Source organism: Boleophthalmus pectinirostris, unplaced genomic scaffold (assembly GCF_026225935.1).
Source record: "Boleophthalmus pectinirostris isolate CB_2022bp ecotype Guang Dong unplaced genomic scaffold, ASM2622593v1 HiC_scaffold_21, whole genome shotgun sequence".
Classification (NCBI taxonomy): domain Eukaryota; kingdom Metazoa; phylum Chordata; class Actinopteri; order Gobiiformes; family Gobiidae; genus Boleophthalmus; species Boleophthalmus pectinirostris.
Window position 1 is genome coordinate 31,244,213 of NW_026571175.1, and position 19,020 is coordinate 31,263,232.

The 19,020-nt window shown below is 39.6% G+C and overlaps 1 protein-coding gene across 5 annotated transcripts in view; it reads right to left on the minus strand.

Moving 5' to 3' along the window:
• Positions 1–19,020, minus strand: part of phf14 (PHD finger protein 14) — a 163,073-nt gene that overhangs the window by 107,275 nt on the left and 36,778 nt on the right. For 4 of the 5 annotated variants that reach the window (XR_008632718.1, XM_055157287.1, XM_055157290.1 and 1 more), the window contains exons 10-12: positions 17,701–17,995; positions 15,338–15,444; positions 10,900–10,995 (exon numbers count right to left, since the gene is read on the minus strand). Coding sequence is in view for 4 of the 5 variants with exons in the window: in XM_055157287.1 (XP_055013262.1) it covers positions 10,900–10,995; positions 15,338–15,444; positions 17,701–17,995 (498 nt within the window). In the remaining variant the exon portion in view is untranslated. The remainder of the gene's footprint in view (positions 1–10,899; positions 10,996–15,337; positions 15,445–17,700; positions 17,996–19,020) is intronic. The other variant, XM_055157288.1, reaches the window with a different exon arrangement.

A 19,020-nucleotide genomic window follows, 5' to 3' on the forward strand; every position in this document is an offset into this window, starting at 1 on the left:
ACAGGTCAGATCTGTGGAGACGGCGCCGCTCACAGTCAGAATGTTTGTTTTTCTAGGTATTTTTGAGCTATAAAACCACCTGTAATTGACTAAATGTAAAGTAGAGCAGTTTAATGTCATACTGTGGAACATTCCAAGCAGAGCAATGGCAAATCCATAGAAACAAACAGGTGACGGACCCCCAACTACAAAGTTACACAGTGCACCTTAAAGCTCACAAGTCAATTTTGTGAATATCAGACCTGTTTTTTTTTAGTCCTTGAGTGTTTAAAGAGCCATTAAACACTCTCCCGATGCTTTACTCCGCCCCTAAGTAAAATCTGAAAAATCCTCCAGAGTGGGCGGTGCCTGGTGGGTTGGGGGAAGTAGGTGTGGGGCGGGGTCTGGAGCGATGATTGACAGCCGAATGACAGCCACAACAATCCAACTAGTATGCTCCGGTCTTTGAAACAGAGCGGACATTTGCGCTCGGATCACGCCATTTCTCTTTTCTCCAGACACACTGCAGTGACCGGCGGTGCCAGGTCAGGGTGGGGCTGAGAGGGGCTCCTCACGTACCACCCGTAGACACCAGTAGCTGTGCTCGTCACGTAATAAATAACCTGTTAGTCCAACATGAAAATCCAAATATCCTGGCCGTAGTTGATCCAAAAGAGGCCGTTACAGACTTAACTTTTGACTCAAATGTCTGATTTTTAACAAATAAAACACCAAAATAAGGCCAGGGATTGGTATACACTTCAATTTTAGATCCATTTACACAGCTCATCAGTAAAAAAATAGTGATTTTGGTGTTTAGTGGCCCTTTAAAAACTCCATTACTATCAAAGCAGCTGTAGAAGATATCTGCTCCGTCACTCCCACTGCAGCTGAATAAGACGTGGCTGCACTGTGACAAGCCTTGGAGCTGGGGCAGTGCGAGCAGTAAAAAAAAAAAAAAAAAAAACGCACAGTTACATAGCAGAGGTGAGGAGTAGCAGCAGATAGCCAGTTTATTCTCCCCTAGCGTCTTGCGGTGAAATGCTGGCACGTAGGTTAATTAGAAAACTTATCTTCCAGGGGCTGTAGCTGCCACCAAACAGACAAGGCTTTTCTCCCCAGCGAGGAGGCTCTAATCTGGGCATGCTCACAGTGGCCCCGGGGTGCCTATGGGAAGGTGTCTGTCCACGGGGAGGTGACAGAGGGCAGGGTGACCGCGCGTACAGGTTGGTGCTGGAAGTGTCTGCAGATATGGAGGTGCCTTAACGCGCTTTATCAGACAGACAGAGGAAGTTTAAAATGGAGATTAAAAGAAAACAGTCGGTACCAGATTGGAGCTGGTGGCTGTTTGCTGAGGGGTACTGTGTCCTCCTGAGAAACTACTAATGCCAGGGTGGTAAAAAAAGAGATCAGAATCTGCTCTTTGATAAAAAATGAAAAAGTGGGAATAAAGTTTAAACTATGAAGTGTCAAAATTAAAATAAAAGGTACTGAGAAACTGAGAAGAATATGCACCAATGTGTTCTTATGGTTTATGGTGTTATGGTCATCAAAAACATGCCTGAAGAGGTTTTATATGTCATCCATGCATGTTTGTGTAATCTAGTGATCTCTCCTGGGTCCTATTTGAACTTTCCTTACTTAAAATTCTGTCCAATGCTCCTCCCACAAGCCTACGTCACACATGTCCCCACACAACAATTCTCTATAAATATACAAAAGCATGACAGAACTGTAAACTATTTTGTGTACTGTGGTCCAAAGCAAGAAAAATAAGAACGAAGGCTTTTTGTCAAAACGTTATTTAAAAATAAAAGAAAAAAAATGTCTGGACATCTGAGTGTGTTATGCATTTTTTCACGTTTAACTTGCAGCTCCTTGCATTTGCACCTCTACAAGAACTTTGATAGTTAATATGTTGTTTTCAGTGAATACAGCATTTTCAAAACAACAAAAGGTAACATGGTGATCTAAATATGCTATGAGCTACCAGATAATACTTAAAATACTCCCACTTAAATGGCAATTCAAGTCAAAATCACATGTAGTGGTGGTGAAGTAGCAGTAGTAGCAGTAGTAGTAGTAGCAACAGTAGTAGTGGTATTAGTAGTAGTATTAGTAGTAGTGGTAGTAGTAGTAGTAGAAGTGGTAGTAGTAGCAGTATTATTATGATTATTATTAGTAGTAGTAGGTGTAATAGTAGCTGTAGTAGCAGTAGTAATAACAGTAATAGCAGTAGTAGTAGCAGCAGTAACAGTAGTACTAGCAGTACTAGCAGTAGTAGTGGTACTGGTAGTAGTAGTGGTGGTAGTAGCACTAGCAGTACTAGTACTAGCAGTAGTAGCAGTAGTAGTAGACTAGCATTAGAAGTAGTAGCGGTAGTGGCAGTAGTAGCAGTAGTAGTAGTAGTATAGAAGTACAGTAGTGTTGTAGTAGTAGTAGTAGTAGTAGTAGTAGTAGTAGTAGCAGTAGCAGTAGTATAGAAGTATAGTAGTGTAGTAGTACAGTAGTAATAGTAGTAGTAGAACCACTAGCAGTAGTAGTAGCAGTAGCAGTAGTATAGAAGTATAATAGTGTACTAGTAGTACAGTAGTAGTACAGTAGTACAGTAGTAGCAGTAGTAGCAGCAACAGAAGCAGTAACAGTTGTAGCAGTAGTAGTAGTAGTAGTAGTAGTAGTAAGTAGTAGTAGTAGTAGTAGTAGTAGTAGTAGTAGTAGTAGTAGTAGTAGTAGTAGTAGTAGTAGTAGTAGTAGTAGTAGTAGTAGTAGCACCAGTTGTAGTAGCAGTAGTTTGATCTGTACAAAGTAAACATGTTCTGAAAAGCGATTCTTGTCTTAGTTTGTCAGTTCATATTTCAGTTTATTTGTCAGAACTTCTGGAGGCGTTAGATGTGAACTTTGAATAGAATCGTATTATTATTAATATACATAAGTCGCAATGCTTGTCAGAAAAGTGCGTCTGCGTCTGATCGTGAGGGACCCTGTGCTTTCTAGCCCACCGTAACAGACTTTATACATCTTACAAAACGTCTCACACTCTTCAGTACAACAACAATGACAGTTATAATATTTAAATGAGAGCTCCGGCAAACGCTCCATTTCTGAGAAGCGTCTGGTGTCTTGCCGATCCAGGAATAATCCACTGTCTCCGTGTAAAGCCCGCTGTGTCGGGGACGTCTCTTCTCATATCAGATCAGATCAGAAGATGCTGAAGTCTCAAAGTTGTTGGGGATTCTCGTGGCCTGGAGCAAACTGATTTAGTGGACTATCAGCTCCTACGATCGGATAGAACAGCTCAGAGCACTCCCAGCCAAAATAACTCAAATGCTTTATGGCACAATAATGTCACTAATAACACTAAAAAAGGACAGACTAAATATTTAGGCTTGAGGAATATGTTTACAAAACCGTAGCATCGGTGTTGGGGGTCGACGTAAATTCTCTCGACGGGCAGAGTTAAAAAACAATAGAATAGATACGTACGCAGCAAAAACTTTAAACATTTTCAGGTTAAAGTGACTTGAATTAAGACATTTTTTGAGTAACTTTCACAAAACAAGTACAATTATCTTCCAATAGAACAAGCCTTTTGTACTTAAAATACAAAAATGCATCTTGTTACACTAAAGTTAAGAAAAACAACAACTGTTTGCAATTAAAATATGAAAGTGTTGTGTTGTTTGAATCAAGAAAGAAAGACTTTGGTAGACAATTGGTGGATAATTTACCTTGTCAAGTCAAATCTACTCAGATCAAATTAAATGAGTAATTTAAACTTAACTAAATATAACTTTTTGCAGGGACTGTCTCTGTCCTTAAACGTGGAACTAGTTAGTGGCACTTACAAAATTGCAAAATCGTCAATAACTAAATAATTCAGTTTTGAATTAGTGTCTCCTCTTGTGCGTGATAATTGTTATTCTAGTATACATGACCTGTCAATGGAAATGCTTCGTAGCAAAATAAAGAGCATCAACTGCAAAACCAAGTGTCTCACAGTGTTTATAATAGACTCCTAGGTAATATACTGTATATTACTTTAAAGAGAAAACAGATAGATACAAGTCATGACCTGCATTTCTTTGCATTACCGACACTGATTGCCAATAACATTCAAATTCACGTGAGGCTCATAAATTTATCTTAAGTTGAAATAACAATCACAAAAACTTTTCACTTTTGTAAAAAAAATATATATCAAAATGTATTTATCATTTGTGTAAACATGCAGCTATAAACCACTCTTCGTCACTATCAGTACTGGGTATTGATACGATATCGATCGAGTCGATACGATACTCAAACAGCATATGGCCCATCCCTAATGGTTATGGTCACATTTTTCTACAGCGCATTTCCACTTTCAAGGCAACAACAACAAGGAACCACTCATCCATTCACACACAGTCTCACACAAGTGTACACAGACACTGGGGGTGAGGTGGGTTAAGTGTCTTGCCCAAGGACACAATGACAGCATTCATCTGTGGGAGTTGGAATAAAATCAGCCAATCTATGGGTCAGTGGATCTGACGCTCAACCAATGATGTTTTATGTCGAGAGCAGGATTCAAACCTCCAACCCTCAGATCAGTGGATGAAAGCTCGACCAACTGAGCTACTGCTGCCCAGTTTACAGTAACATTTGGATTTCAGTATATGTTTATGTAATACAAATATTCTTTAGCTGTATGTCCTCACTCACCGTGCATTATGTAACATATGCATCACTGTATTTAACTTTTCCATCACCATAGAAACAGACAGATGACAAAACCATAGAGGCAAGCAGGTGGTAGAAAAGTTACACCTTTATATTTCACAACTGTCTTTTGGAACTGGGAGTGATCCTGGGAGTTTCTTTGTGCTGAGGTTGCCAGGTGTGTGAAATTTCAGCACAGCAGCAGCGGTGGCACTGGGACATGAATCATAAGTGCGGACGTGACGGTGGGCTGACAGATCTGAGGGAGACGCGTGTCTGAGAGACGACACGGAGGCACGTGGAGAGTGACTGATGTTGCTACTTAAGGCCAAGCATGTTCATAATGAGCTGATTTATGGTGGTCGTTGTGCTTTGGGAGGCAGGCGCTCTCCCTCAGTCGTGTCCATCCTCTCCACACCATTATCATTAGGGCCATTTATCTGCACTGCTGCAGCACTTTTAATGAGCCTTTTACATTCACTTATACAGTAGCACTAAAGCGCCTCGTAAAGAGATAGACTGTCCACTGTGTCGCAAAGGATAGATCTCAAACTAAGGAGAGAGAAAAGCACTCAAACATTTTCAAACCACTGCGACAGAGGTGACGGCTGCTGCTACTTGTTTTACCTGAAAAAACTGCTGTGCACATCAAATGTTCATAATATAACCAGTACTGTTTGCTACTACAACTATTAAACGACAAAAGCAAGTACTACAGCTACATATTTTCCTCTTGTCCAAGCAGCAGCTCTAGAAACACAACTACTGCTACTTCTAATAGACTTACAATTAGGCCTGGGTATCATTAAGAAGTTGTTGATACGATACATACCTCAGTACACAGGCCACGAGACAATACATGCCTCAGTACAGTGAACTTTCGATTCGATACGATATATATCAAATCAATTCAATATGGTTCAATAAAAATAATCTCTATATCATGGCTGCGATACTAAAAGTTTTTGTGTTTGATATTAACTTTGCACAAGAAGTGATTTAACAAACATTTTAATCATCAAAACAGTGAAAATCTCAAATGTGTTGCATAAACAAGTTTCCTTTTGCTGAACAAGCAACAAAACTGTAGCACTTTAACAAAATAATTTAGTAAAATATACCAAAAAATACTCTTGGTGATATATAAATACAGCAGCCCAGGATATCAATACTGTATCATCACATTAAACGATACGATATATTGATATTTTTGCACACTCCTACATACAATACAAGAATACTAGTGTTTAACGCTGGGGTACCTGATTATCACACTGAAAATAGGTATTTCTCTAGCCAATTTTCAACACCTTTGGCACAAAAGACGAGGCACGAGAGATACGGTAGACCTGAGCAAGACTAGCTCAAGATCTGGAGATGTGTCCCCAGGAGTGGCACTGTGGGGCCCTCCGCTCCTGACAGGTTGATGGATGGGTCAAATGCATTGAACAATGATATGTACCTTATCTATTTCAGAAGATTACTAACTTGAAAAAGTAACTAGTGGATTACTTAGAAACACAAAACTAACAGATAAAGTTAACAGATAACTCTCCTGTTTAGCCTGGCCAGTTCACTTCACCATTTCACCAGACTTTGGATGCACTGTTCCTTTTCATTGTATGTTTAACTTTCGTAGAGACGGTATAAAGAAGTGAACTACAGAGTGTGACAGCATTCAACACCACTCAAATGAAGCTTATGATGCAAACAGTTACAGGAGCAAATTTGGAATCAGGGTATATATTAGGCAGTCTAAGCAGGGACTCCCAGACTTCCTTCACCCCGGAGCTGGAGGACGTGTCTGGGGTGAAGGAAGTCTGGGAGTCCTTGCTTAGACTGCTGCCCCCGCGACCCGGCCCCGGATAAGCGGAAGAAAATGGATGGATGGGGTATATATTAGGGGTTTGCAAAAATACTGAAATATCGAAATATTGTATCATTTAATATGATGATGCAGTATTGATATCGTGGGCTGCTGCATCAATATATCGCCAAGAGTAATTTTTAGGTATATTTTACTAAACTATTTTGTGTAAGAGCTACAATTGTGTTGACATTTTCACTGATTTAAGTAAAATGGGTTTTTCATATTCACTTTGCACAAACTTAGGCTACGTTCAGACTGCAGGGCTTTACACTCAATTCGGAATTTTTTGTGAAATCCAACGTTTTTGCGAGGTCGTTCACATTTCCAATTAAATGCGACTTGTATGTGATCTGCAGCGTGAATACTAAATGGCCCAAAAGTGTCCCGCATGTGCACATGGAGGACTTGATGACGTCATCCACAGCGAGCGTGCTCTGTGTTTATGGAAGTTGTCCAAACATGGAGGCAGCATTGAACACCTGGAGATTTTAAAGTTCCTCTTGTACCGGAGCCAGAACATGAACAACTTACTTGTTTTAAAAAGGAGATTGACACGGAGAAGGACTAGGTTTTTGGTCGTGGTGTTTTGCGGGGCAGCGGCAGCGACGTCCGTTGAAAGAAACGTGTAGATGCGGAGACGTAGCCAAGAGTGGTGATGTGCTTCGCTTCATTAACAATTTTCGCCTACTTCAGCGCAGAATAGTGACGTTTGTGGCTCGTTGATGATGTGTAGGTCGGATGAATGCGCTTTGGCCGTTCAGACTGAAGTTGCATGTCAAAAGATCGGATATGTATCGGTTTTAGGAGCACATATCCAAGTGTCCTGGGTCGCATTTGAAAAAATCTGTTCTGTATCATTCAGACTAGGGATGGGCATGATTAATCGATTAATCGATAATTGATCATTAAGAATGTCATCGATTACGTTAATTTTAATCGACAAACCAAATGTAGGTTGCTGTGCGTAGCGTGACCAAACAGGGGTCTGTACATGTAGCTCTCTGCACTCAGAAGGAGCGAGCAAACACAAACATTCGGTCAGCCTGCAGCGTACCGAAGCACAAATGCATATTTAACGATAATTTGTACAAGAAATTCCACGCTTTCCGTTGCGTTCGGGACAAGTGTGAGTCCATGTGCACAGTGTACAAAGCAGGAACATATGTTTCGGTGTCCAGTGGAAAAAAGCTTTACCAGGTGAGAGTCGCGCAATGTCGATGACGAGTCCCCACCTCCCTCCCCCCGTACGGTGTCCTGGTTTTCAGAAACGCAAATCTGGTCACACTAACCTGTATTTCACTGAATCATGCCTTTTAATCTGACAGAAGTTGACCGTATCAGCAACACAAGAGCTGTAGTTTTATCTTCGCTAAGTTTATGCAAATTAGCGATGCGGTTTTAAGTTTCATTTCTGTGAGAGTTGCGCAAAACTGAATTAAACACATTATAATGTCAAACGGATTGATGTGGCTCTAGAGTGGTTACGGTTTATATGTCGTAAAGTTGAATTTATTTATGCAGATTAGTAGTGCAGATAGTAATAATAATGATGATCATTTTAATATAAAAACGTTAATGATTAATCGATAATCGATCGTTAATTCTTCCGACGATCGATTAAGAAAATTTCATCGAATGCCCATCCCTAGTTCAGACTGTCATTAAAAGATCAGATACAGGTCACATAGGGGCCAAAAAAATCAGATTTGGGTCACTTCAGGCTGCAGTCTGAACGTAGCCTTAGTGGACATGATTTAGCCTTTATTTTTGATTGAACCGTATCGAATCGATTTGAAATATATCTTATCAAACCAAAAGCTCACTGTATCGAGATATGTATCGTATCGTGGCCCATGTATTGAGGTATATATCGTATCGGCAACTCCATAATGATACCCAGCCCTCGTCTAGAAAGGCTCCAAAGTAAATAAGATGTAATATTATTGTTGTAAAAAGTTTAATAAACACTGAAGTTATTTCCAAGTTTCTCTGCTCTTCTATTTTTAGTGTCTTTATGATCCACATGGGCGCACTGTCTGCATACATGCATCGAGACACATAGTAACATAATCATTAACAGGCAGAACGTAATCCGTAGAATAAGTCTCTGAAGTCTGTCTGATCTAAGTCTATTTCTGTCCAGTGCATTTCAGATTCGTTTAATAAACCATCAGCATATCTATTGTGTCTCATCGAAGCAATCGGTCGCCATGGGAACAAAAAGGCAGAGACGGCGTTTGGGTGCGCTGTCTGCTCGGACTTCATGGAGGATGACAGGTCAATCAGTTAGTCCAGAATGAGTGGATTTTTATAAACAGACGTGCTCCCGTGCCCAGACTCGGTGGGCCATGTGGCGTGCTACTTACAATTTGGAAAACTCTCCATCACGATCTGTTGTTTGGCTAAAATAGGAATGATTAAACACAAGACTTCCACAAACTTTGTAATCAACGAGTGACTCACAGAGCGGCCGGTCTGTATGATATGATTTACAACTAGAGACAAGCAAAGGAAAGTCAAACTCAAATATGGCACTGATACAAACGATATCCAGTGTGTTTGTGACAGTTTTATGAGGTTATCCGTCTCTCACTCTGGTTCGTGGATTGTATCAAGGCTCCTGAAGGTCTTTAAGGATTATTTGAATTGAATTTCTGGCAGCAATTACAACATTTAAGTCCCATGAAGCAGCGTGATCTCATATCTGGGATAAAAAATATACTAAACGTCCTACGGATTTACCGAATTATTAAAGTAAATTATAACTTGGTGTAGGGCTGAGCGATATGGGGATAAATACAGAATTATACCTGTGACAATCTGCTACGTTGATCAAATTTTCTGTTTAATACAATGCTATGGTCAACGGTCAGACATTTCCATGACAGTTAATGTTTTATTTCATAGTGGGGCTTTTTTTTGTGTAATTTTGTGTGTATTTTCAATGTGGAAAGAGGAGTGAGGTGTGGGAACTTTGAATTTTTTTTTGTTTTGGTTTTTTTTTTGTCTATTTTTGTATTAGTTATGTATCATTTCAAAACTGGACCAAAGAAAATAAAAAATATAACAAATCACTTTAAAAAGTAAACATACAGACAGCTCCGGAGCCACACAAGCGTCTTTGATTGACTCCGACTGAACCATTTAAGTTAATTTGGAATTACAAAATAAACATATTTTATAATTTTACCTCATGCATGGACTAAAGCTGCATTTTTTTTATTATTATTATTATAGAGGTGTTGTTTTTGTTTTAAATGAGCCTGACTTTTTCCATTGCTTAATCATAGCATAAACTCTTCAAAACAATACTAAACAAACAATGGATTTATCCAGATTACTGAATTTTAACTGGGTGTAAGGCTGGGCGATATGGGGATAAATACAGAATCATGCCTATGACGATATATTATAATACTACGGTCCAAAAAAGACATTTCCGTGACAGTTTATGTTTTATTTCCTAGTGTTTTTTGTGTGTAGTTGTGCATGTAAGAGGAGAAGAGGAGTGAGGTGTGGGAGCTTGTGTTTGTTTTTTGTCTATTTTTGTATTTGTTATGTATAATTTCAAAATTGTTAAAACTAAAATAATCATAAAAATTGAAAACAAAACAACAATTCCACCACCCACTCTCCTAATTGTTCAGCCTTGGTCGTGCTCTGAGTGAGTGACAGGTGGATATAGCCAATCATTTTAAAAAGTAAACAATCAGAACGCTTCACATCAGGACCTGGGCATTGTACAGCTCCGGGGCCACATACAGCCCTTTGGTTGACTCTGACCGGCCCGTTTAAGATAATTTGGGATTACAAAATAAACATATTTTACAATTTATTATGTTTTATCTCTTGCATGGAGGTGTTTTTTTTAAATGACATTTTTTGTAAGGCAATTTCACTTTTTCATTGCGTAGTCATAACATGAACTCTTAAAAAAAATGCTATTTACTGCTTTTTATAAAGAAATACAATTAATAATATTATGCAGAATTGAGTTATGTGTTTTAGTCTGGTCCTTCTCAATAGTTTTTTGTTTCTCGTTTGGCCCCAGGGAAAAAATAATTGTGCATCCCTGGTATAAAAGACACTAAGAAAACATAAAAAGTAATGAAATCAAAATCATAATCTGGCTCTACAAAATCCTGATATGATTTTTTTGGGATATGGCCCACCTCTAATCAAAATGAATGTCAAATGTTTCTGTGGCGTTGCCCAATATCCCAAACACTCACATTTTGATCATCTCTTCTACTGCGGTTGTGTCCTTGAGCAAGACACTTCAAAGCCCGCGGTGTACAGAGACGGTCCCTGAGGTTGACAGTTTTGATGTGGTTCAGTGTTTGTGGTACCTGTCCCAGGATGCCTCCCATCAGGGTCCATATGGTCTGGCCTTCGCCGCGCAGCTCTCCGTTCACATTCAGTAACTCCTCCAGAGATTCACAGAGCTGACGACACAAACACAACAGTCAAAATCAGTTTATATTATGAAAAACTGTGTGATCACCATGGAACTGGCTTAAAATGTCTTTTCAAGAGTCATTTGTTTCAAGATATTTCAGAGTTTTCTTCCTTCCATCGATTCTGCAAAAACGTAACCTTGGCCAAAATGACATGAATTCAGAATCGCAGTTTTGATTTCAGCAATTTTGACATGATTAAATTAAATGCTTGCGATTGTGTAGAATATTTAAACGGTTTCAAGACATTTCTAACGTGTTTCAAGATAACATAGCTTGAAATCAGAAAATAAATAGTTAATACCGCTATAATAAATTAGCAAATAAATTGGCTTTACCTGATTTAAATTTAGTTTTGTCAAAATAAATACTATTTACATCATGCTTTATGGTAAAAAAGTAACTGTAAAATAATATCTATTCATTTAACAAAGCATTTTAAGGAAAGGAAACAACTGCATGGCATTGCCCCTGACAGTTTATGTGTTATGGTACTATTTCATGGACAGAGTGAAAGGGCAGGGCTAAAACTTCAAACTAATGCTCCTGATTCATGGTTTGAAATCAGGTAGAGCCCCTTTAAAGGAGAAATAATGGTCAGTGGGCTCTATTCACGTTTATGTCACAAAACCGTCTAGAAACATGTGGATGACGACTTCCTTTAGGCTCTGCTGGCGATAGTAACTGAGAAAATGGTCGGGTTTTCTTCATCTAGACGTCACTGTATTCTTTCTTTTTACCTTTTATATCTCTTAATTTGTGTATCATACTTTATCTAACTTAATTTTTTTTTAAAAGCTGTCATTGTAGCATTCCGTTATGTTGGGCAGATCAACAATTACAATCAGCTCTCTGTAATGCTGGACATACATTGTGCGATATTTTCGATTGTTTCACTCAGCCCCAGCTCAAACTGTACGCCCAAATTGCAGGGTTTAAGAGTTCACAACTCATGGAACTACTTCAACAGAGCGAAACCCTCACGAGAGGCGACTGATATCAAACAGGTGTGATATTCTTGCGACCTACGATTGCCGTTTGGGAGGCATTAATCTGTTCTTGTCACCCTATGTACACAAAGCACGACACACGATTAAGCCAAAAGTCGGCCCAATTCCCAAAAACAGTCGCATGAGTGAAAAATCGGCTAAAAAAGGGTCAAAAATCGCACATTGGAAGACTTGATTAGAGTCCTAAAAAAAGCTTCGGCAGGTTGTGAAGACGCTGCTGCTGAATCCACGGTTTTATCACGTGTCCAGTGTCGGTAAATACACTGAAAGTCGTCATCCACACGTCTTCCGGTAAGCGTGAATAGAGCCTATATTCAAGATCCAAGTAAATCAATCTTCACCAGTCCAAACATAAGATAAATATTCTGAATTCAAGCAATTTTTCAATCTAGTTTTTTCTGCAGTGTGAAACATGGTCAGTCTTGTATCGAGTAAATCAGTCTTGATAATGGCATTTGTCCACTGGCGTTTTCTCCAAGGCCAAAGTCACAACAATTAGCAACACCCATTAATAAAACCTAACGCGGACAGCACAGGCACGGGAGGAGTAAACGGAACATTAACTCTGGCGGCTTTAACTCTGCCGTGGTGTTTTTTCTCTTCATGTCGTTTCTCTTCATGTTGACAGATGGAGCAGGAGCCTCTTCTCTCAGGTCAGTCTGTTAAGAGCTGCCCCAGAGCGCTACTGTTTTATCACAACACACAGCGAGGCTACGAGTCAGGGGGAAAGGGCTGGGCCACAAATTACTAAAGGGTTTTCTTTTAAGGTGCAAAGGAATGTAATTTTGTGTATTTATTTTGGGATTTGGAAGCAGTAATATTGTCAGTGTTGTTAACGCCAGCTTTAAATTGTTTTGTGTATATGATATAATATACAGCTGCAACAAACCAAAGACATAAAAATGTAATAGTTGCAAATAGTAAAAAGTAAAGATGGTGGTCTATTTTCATGTCGTTTTTACATGTTGGAGCTGTAGTCCTTTAGTCGTTCCATTGATCTACTGAATTGAGAACTCTGACAGAGACACAAAGGCCACTCAGACTTGCAGTGAAAAATATGTAAAACTTGAATTTCCCTTGGATCTGTCTCTCTGTCTGTCTCTGTGTCTGTCTCTCCCTGTCTCTGTCTCTCTCTGTCTCTGTGTCTGTTTCTCTGTGTCTGTCTCTCTCTGTCTCTGTGTCTGTCTCTGTCCCTGTCTCTGTGTCTGTCTCTCTCTGTGTCTGTCTGTCTCTCCTGTCTGTGTCTGTCTCTCTGTCTCTGTGTCTGTCTCTCTCTCTGTCTCTGTGTCTGTCTGTCTGTGTCTGTCTGTCTCTCTCCTGTCTCTCTGTGTCTGTCTCCTGTCTCTGTGTCTGTTCTCTCTGTCTCTCTCTGTGTCTGTCTCTCTGTCTCTCTGTCTGTCTCTCTGTCTCTCTGTCTGTCTTCCCTGTCTCTGTGTCTCTCTCTGTCTCTCTGTCTGTCTCTCTGTCTCTGTCTCTGTCTCTCTGTCTCTGTGTCTGTCTCTCTGTCTCTGTCTGTCTGTCTCTCTGTCTGTCTGTCTGTGTCTCTCACTGTCTCTCTGTCTGTCTCTCCCTGTCTCTGTGTCTGTCTCTCACTGTCTCTGTGTCTGTCTCTCCCTGTCTCTGTGTCTGTCTCTCTCTGTCTCTGTCTCTGTCTCTCTGTCTCTGTGTCTGTCTCTCTCTCTGTGTCTCTCTGTGTCTCTGTCTCTCTGTCTCTGTGTCTGTCTCTCCCTGTCTCTGTGTCTCTGTCTCTGTCTCTGTCTCTGTGTCTGTCTCTCTGTCTCTGTGTCTGTCTCTGTCTCTGTCTCTCTGTCTGTCTGTCTCTCTGTCTCTGTGTCTGTCTCTCTCTCTGTCTGTCTCTGTGTCTGTCTCTCTCTCTCTGTCTCTGTGTCTGTCTCTCTCTGTGTCTGTCTGTCTCTCTCTGTCTGTGTCTGTTTCTCTCTGTCTGTCTCTCACTGTCTCTGTGTCTGTCTCTCACTGTCTCTGTGTCTGTCTCTCCTGTGTCTGTGTCTGTCTGTCTGTGTCTGTCTCTGTCTGTCTCTCTCTGCGTCTGTGTCTGTCTTTCTGTGTATCTCTCTGTCTCTGTCTGTATCTCTCTGTCTGTCTCTGTGTGTCTTTGCGTCTGTGTGTCTCTCTCTGTGTCTGTCTCTCTGTGTCTGTCTCTCTGTGTCTGTCTCTCTGTGTCTGTCTCTCTGTGTCTGTGTCTGTCTGTGTCTGTCTCTCTGTGTCTGTCTCTGTGTCTGTCTGTGTCTGTCTGTCTCTGTGTCTGTCTCTGTGTCTGTCTCTGTGTCTGTCTGTCTCTGTGTGTCTGTCTGTCTGTCTCTGTGTCTGTCTCACTTTCTTTTTGTCTGTCTCTCTCTCTAATTGCTACAGTATTACACGGCTATTTCTTTTATTTTGACTTTATTATATATTTGTTAATTAGTGAAACAAGCATTCATTCATTCAATCATGGATTATATGAAGATTTGATCAATCTTTGATCTGCGTTTTTCCAAATAAATACACTTTATCCTGGCACTTTTCTGTATGAACAGTTATTTTTATATGAACTCACATGCAGTAGTAGTATTTTCAGTAGAATAGTAAAATGAAATGTTTGTGAGGTATGCCTCAATGATCAGCAGGGCATGTCTTTAGAAACAAAGAACAAGTCCTGCTTTGTTTTTTTTTTTTTTTTTTACAATGAGTGAGGGGATGTCATTCTGAAATCAGCTGTGTCCCTCATCAAAAACATACCTGGAGTTGAATTTATGCTTCATTCACGACTGTTTCATGAAAGCCGTCTTCTCTGATCATTCACACATGCCACAGTTAAAACTCTGAACTTCTCCTTTGCCGTTTTTAAGCTCATAAACCATCGCTGGACTCTTTCTAATCTTTTCAAATTATGTTCACAATGGCACGGCTCTGTTCACATCGCATTCACTGGGATAAAGGTTTCACTTTTTTTACTTTTTCATTCCCGTTACAGACAGCAGAAGGAGCTCCAATGCCTATTTTATTTATATAAGTATATTGTCCACATGTAGACACTATTTTAAGTTAGAAAGTGTGAAATTACTTATCCCAAGATGAGTAAAAGCATGTGTAAAAGGGAATTAGAGCCACAAGAATGCATAATAAGTGTTCTTTAAACTGTTTTCACTGCAATTTAAAGTTTTAAGTAGTAAAATCCTAAAATGAGAGCTAAAATAATGCAACAAAATCTGCAGCTTTAGGGTTTTCGAGATTATGTAAATACGCGTTTAGGGGTATGTTCAGTCCTAAATGAGACGATTTGACTCGAGTGTATGTGTGCAGAGATGGGTCTGTGTGCTGACCTTGTTGTACTCCACGTGCAGTTTTTCCTGCTCGCTCTCCAGCTTGTCTTTCAGGTTCTTCTGCTCCGAGATGTTGTCCTGGATCTGGATCATTCGCATGTTCCGCTCTGAATATCAATGGGAACAAAATCAATAGCCCCATTCCAATCTGTGTACAGGAAAAGTGCAGGAGACAGAGGAGACTGATGGCAGATAGTCCTGTGCTGGGCTAATGGAGTCTGCGCTCAAGGTTACATCCACATCTGCAGCTACAATCTACTCAATGTCGCTTTCATTTTGTCAACATTTTACCGGCAGGATAAACCAAACTCTTAAACTAATGAAGGTTCAAATTCTGCATTTAAGTTTGTGAAAGACATGTTTTCCAGGAGGGCTAGAAACTTTTCTGAAAGTTATTTTATTTTTATTTCGCTTCTAAAGGAAAGACTTGCATGAAAACACTTATTCAATATTCAAAGTTCAACGGTTAGACTAGACACATTTTTGGATTATTTCTTGTTTGTTTTGGGTATAAACTGTGACTTGTGACTATTTACTGAAACTCAGCTTGTGCTCAGCTCAGCTTTTCTGTCTGAATCTCAAAAATAATCATTAAATCTGGGAGCCTTTTTTTTTTTTTTTTTTATCACGTTCCATTTTAGTGACAAAAATCAGACCAGTGAGCACTGTCTGCATCTGCGGTTTGAGATGAGAGTGGATTGACCGCGCGTTGGCAGTCCACCCTGCTTTGTCATCCGAAAAATTCAAAGCATTGTAAATACTAGCATAGAGACTGGAGTTTCTGAGAGCTAAGAATAAGTTAAAGCTATGGGTAACAGTTTAAATCCCTTTTTGAAAACGATGTACCCCAGCCTTAACGTGGAACTAAATACTAGATCAACTTTTTTGGCTACTTAACTGTGTACATGGTGTTTTAATGGCATTGTCTACTGTCCTTAGTCATTTTGGTGGAATTTTAGAGCAAACTAGGCCAATTTGCAGCTTTCTGGTTAAATAAATAAAGCCTAAATCTACATTTGTGCTGTCTTCAGTGTCCTCTGCATTTTCCAGTAGTTGGTGACATCACAAAAGACTGCCCTGATTACAGACAAGAGCTTCTGATCACAAACACCTGGCTGTAGGGACGGAGTTTGAAGTGTGGAGACCTGTTAGACCAATCACACTGGTCCTTAAACCCCGAGACCCCGCCCTTCCTTCCCCCTCACTCTTTTCTTCAGCCCTCAAGGTTCTGCCCGGTTTAGCATTTTTATTTGAAATGTGGTTGTGGGCGGAGTTTAGGTGTTGAGTCCCACTTTAAATGGGGCAAACAAGAACCAAACCAGGACCAGCCCTTATCTTAGTTGAATATACTTGATCCAATTTGATGCCTATACAACTCAAAATGTTCTCACATTAAATACAGATTAACCCTTCCAGACTGATGGTATTGCATACGATACCTGGGAATATGATTTATATAACCACGCATAACTTTCCAACCATAAAAGAAAAAAAAAACAACCATAAAAAAATAGAAAAGCTCAGAGTTACTGCTTTTCGAGCATATTTCCAGCATTATCCTACGTCACATGCTGCGTGATGATGTAGGGAAAACAAGTGTCCAATACGTACTTTGGTTTCCGCCAAACTCATGCGCTCTGATCCATTTTGATTGGTTCAAACTTTGCCAAAGAGTGTTAGTGAGTCAAAATGGTCAAGTGCTCTGAGCCTCTGTGTTCGTAACAATTGAAAAAGACGCTCTGAGTGCAGTTACTTCTCAAATAAATGGCAAATTATGAATATTAGTCTGCATAATTGCACATCCCTCTCTATTTTTATTTGAAAGGTTTATTTCACTCAAAATGTACAAATCCAAGTGTAATAAACCCCATGGAAATGCAGGAAGTGATGTGAGTCTGTGCCCTGTATTGCACTTTTTTTTTTAATTTTGAGGGCAATAAGGATATTTTTAGTTTACTTACAGACTTGATATTTCACACTTTTGTAGCTAAAGCCCTAATTTAAGCATATTTTATGTTTTTGTTACGTCATGTTATGTTTTTTTTTTCATTTGTATTTCTGGTCCTAGAGCTTTTATTACAGCTATATGACACAACTACAGCAGCAGATTGTGAAATAACAGGCTGTACTAAAAAAAGGATGTATAACACTTCATGAGAGGGTAAAAGGGGCAATTCTAATAGCAAAATTAAGAAAAAATCCAGGCGAGAACAAATGTACCAAAATTGCCCTTAGGTCTGCAAGGGTTAAACATGTCTCCAATTGTTCAACCAGGATTTGACCAGATCATCCCACCAGAATATCAACAGTTTTTTCCTCAAAGTTTAAACATGTGTGTATATAAGGTCATCCTTCTTGCTCACCCAGGTAGTAGTTGACAAAGTCTGCTGTGAGCGCCGGCTGCTTGTGCTTCCTGCGTCCGTCCATGCTGGCGTTGGCGTCAGACGTGTCCACGGGGAAAATGTCCGTGCTGATGCCCATGAGTTCGGCCTTCCTCATCAGTTTCCGGATGGCAGAGGCGCTGGAGGTCAGAGGTCGCGGGAGCTTCTCTCGGGGCACCCAGGCCTGCGGTCGGGTGTTACGGGACAGTTCTGCTTTGGCTCGGTACTGCTGCAGACGCGTGGTGATCCGCGCCTGGACATTGGACAAAGGTCCGGTCTTGTGAGAGTTAGAGTTGTACTGTACTGGGTGTTTACATCACAATTACTTAAATCAAAATCTACTTTATTTCTATGGCACATTTTATAAACAAAACAGTCTCCAAAAAAATGCACACATTAAGAGAAATGTACAATAGGACTATCACCTGCTTGTCTCCAAGGGCATGTCAGTTTTGAAATGTTCCTCAATATTGCATTAAACATGTTTATATGGAGGCAAGCAGGTTACGCTACTAAACCTAGAAGTTACAGGCAACACTGCATGTTTTTCCAGTCATGCAGCAATATAAATATAAATATAAAAGTAATTTCTTAGCAATGACATCTAAAAATAAGCAGGTGAAAAGTTACACAGTGCACCTTTAACCATTATCTGGCTTCTGATAAACTTTTATATCAAGAATCAGAGTAAAAATTGTATATTGTTTTCCTGATGTGGTTAAATCTAAGTATATCAACACACCAAGATACAACTATATTAAAATATAGTTATAGTTATAATTTTTAGGAACACCTCCCATAACAGGGTTCCCACCTTTTTCAGACAAAATTTCTAAACATTTCCATGACTTATTCATGACCTAAAGTGATTTTTCCATGGCTTTACGGCACCTACATGTGTAGAATTGAGCCTACTTTTATGAAATGTTAACTCTTTCCACTTTCTTTTGGTTTGGGATTATAGTTTTTTTAACATTCAAAATCCTGTCAGTGCATTTATCGTCGTCTGTTTTAAACAAAAGGCGCAGACGTTCAGAAATAATCATAATAGCCTAATGAGAACTTAACAGAATGCTGTAATTGCGTGAAAAAGATATTAAAATTCCATGACTTTTCCAAAGCTTTCATTGAATTTACAAAATTCCATTTTCTAGGCCTGGGAAATGACATTTTCAATTTCCATGACTTTTCCAGGATCTCCATGACTGTGGGAACCCTGCCATCACATTTATTTAATTAGATTTTTTTACTCAGTATTTAATAACCCATACATAATAATGGTTAAAGGTTGAATAAAGTAGT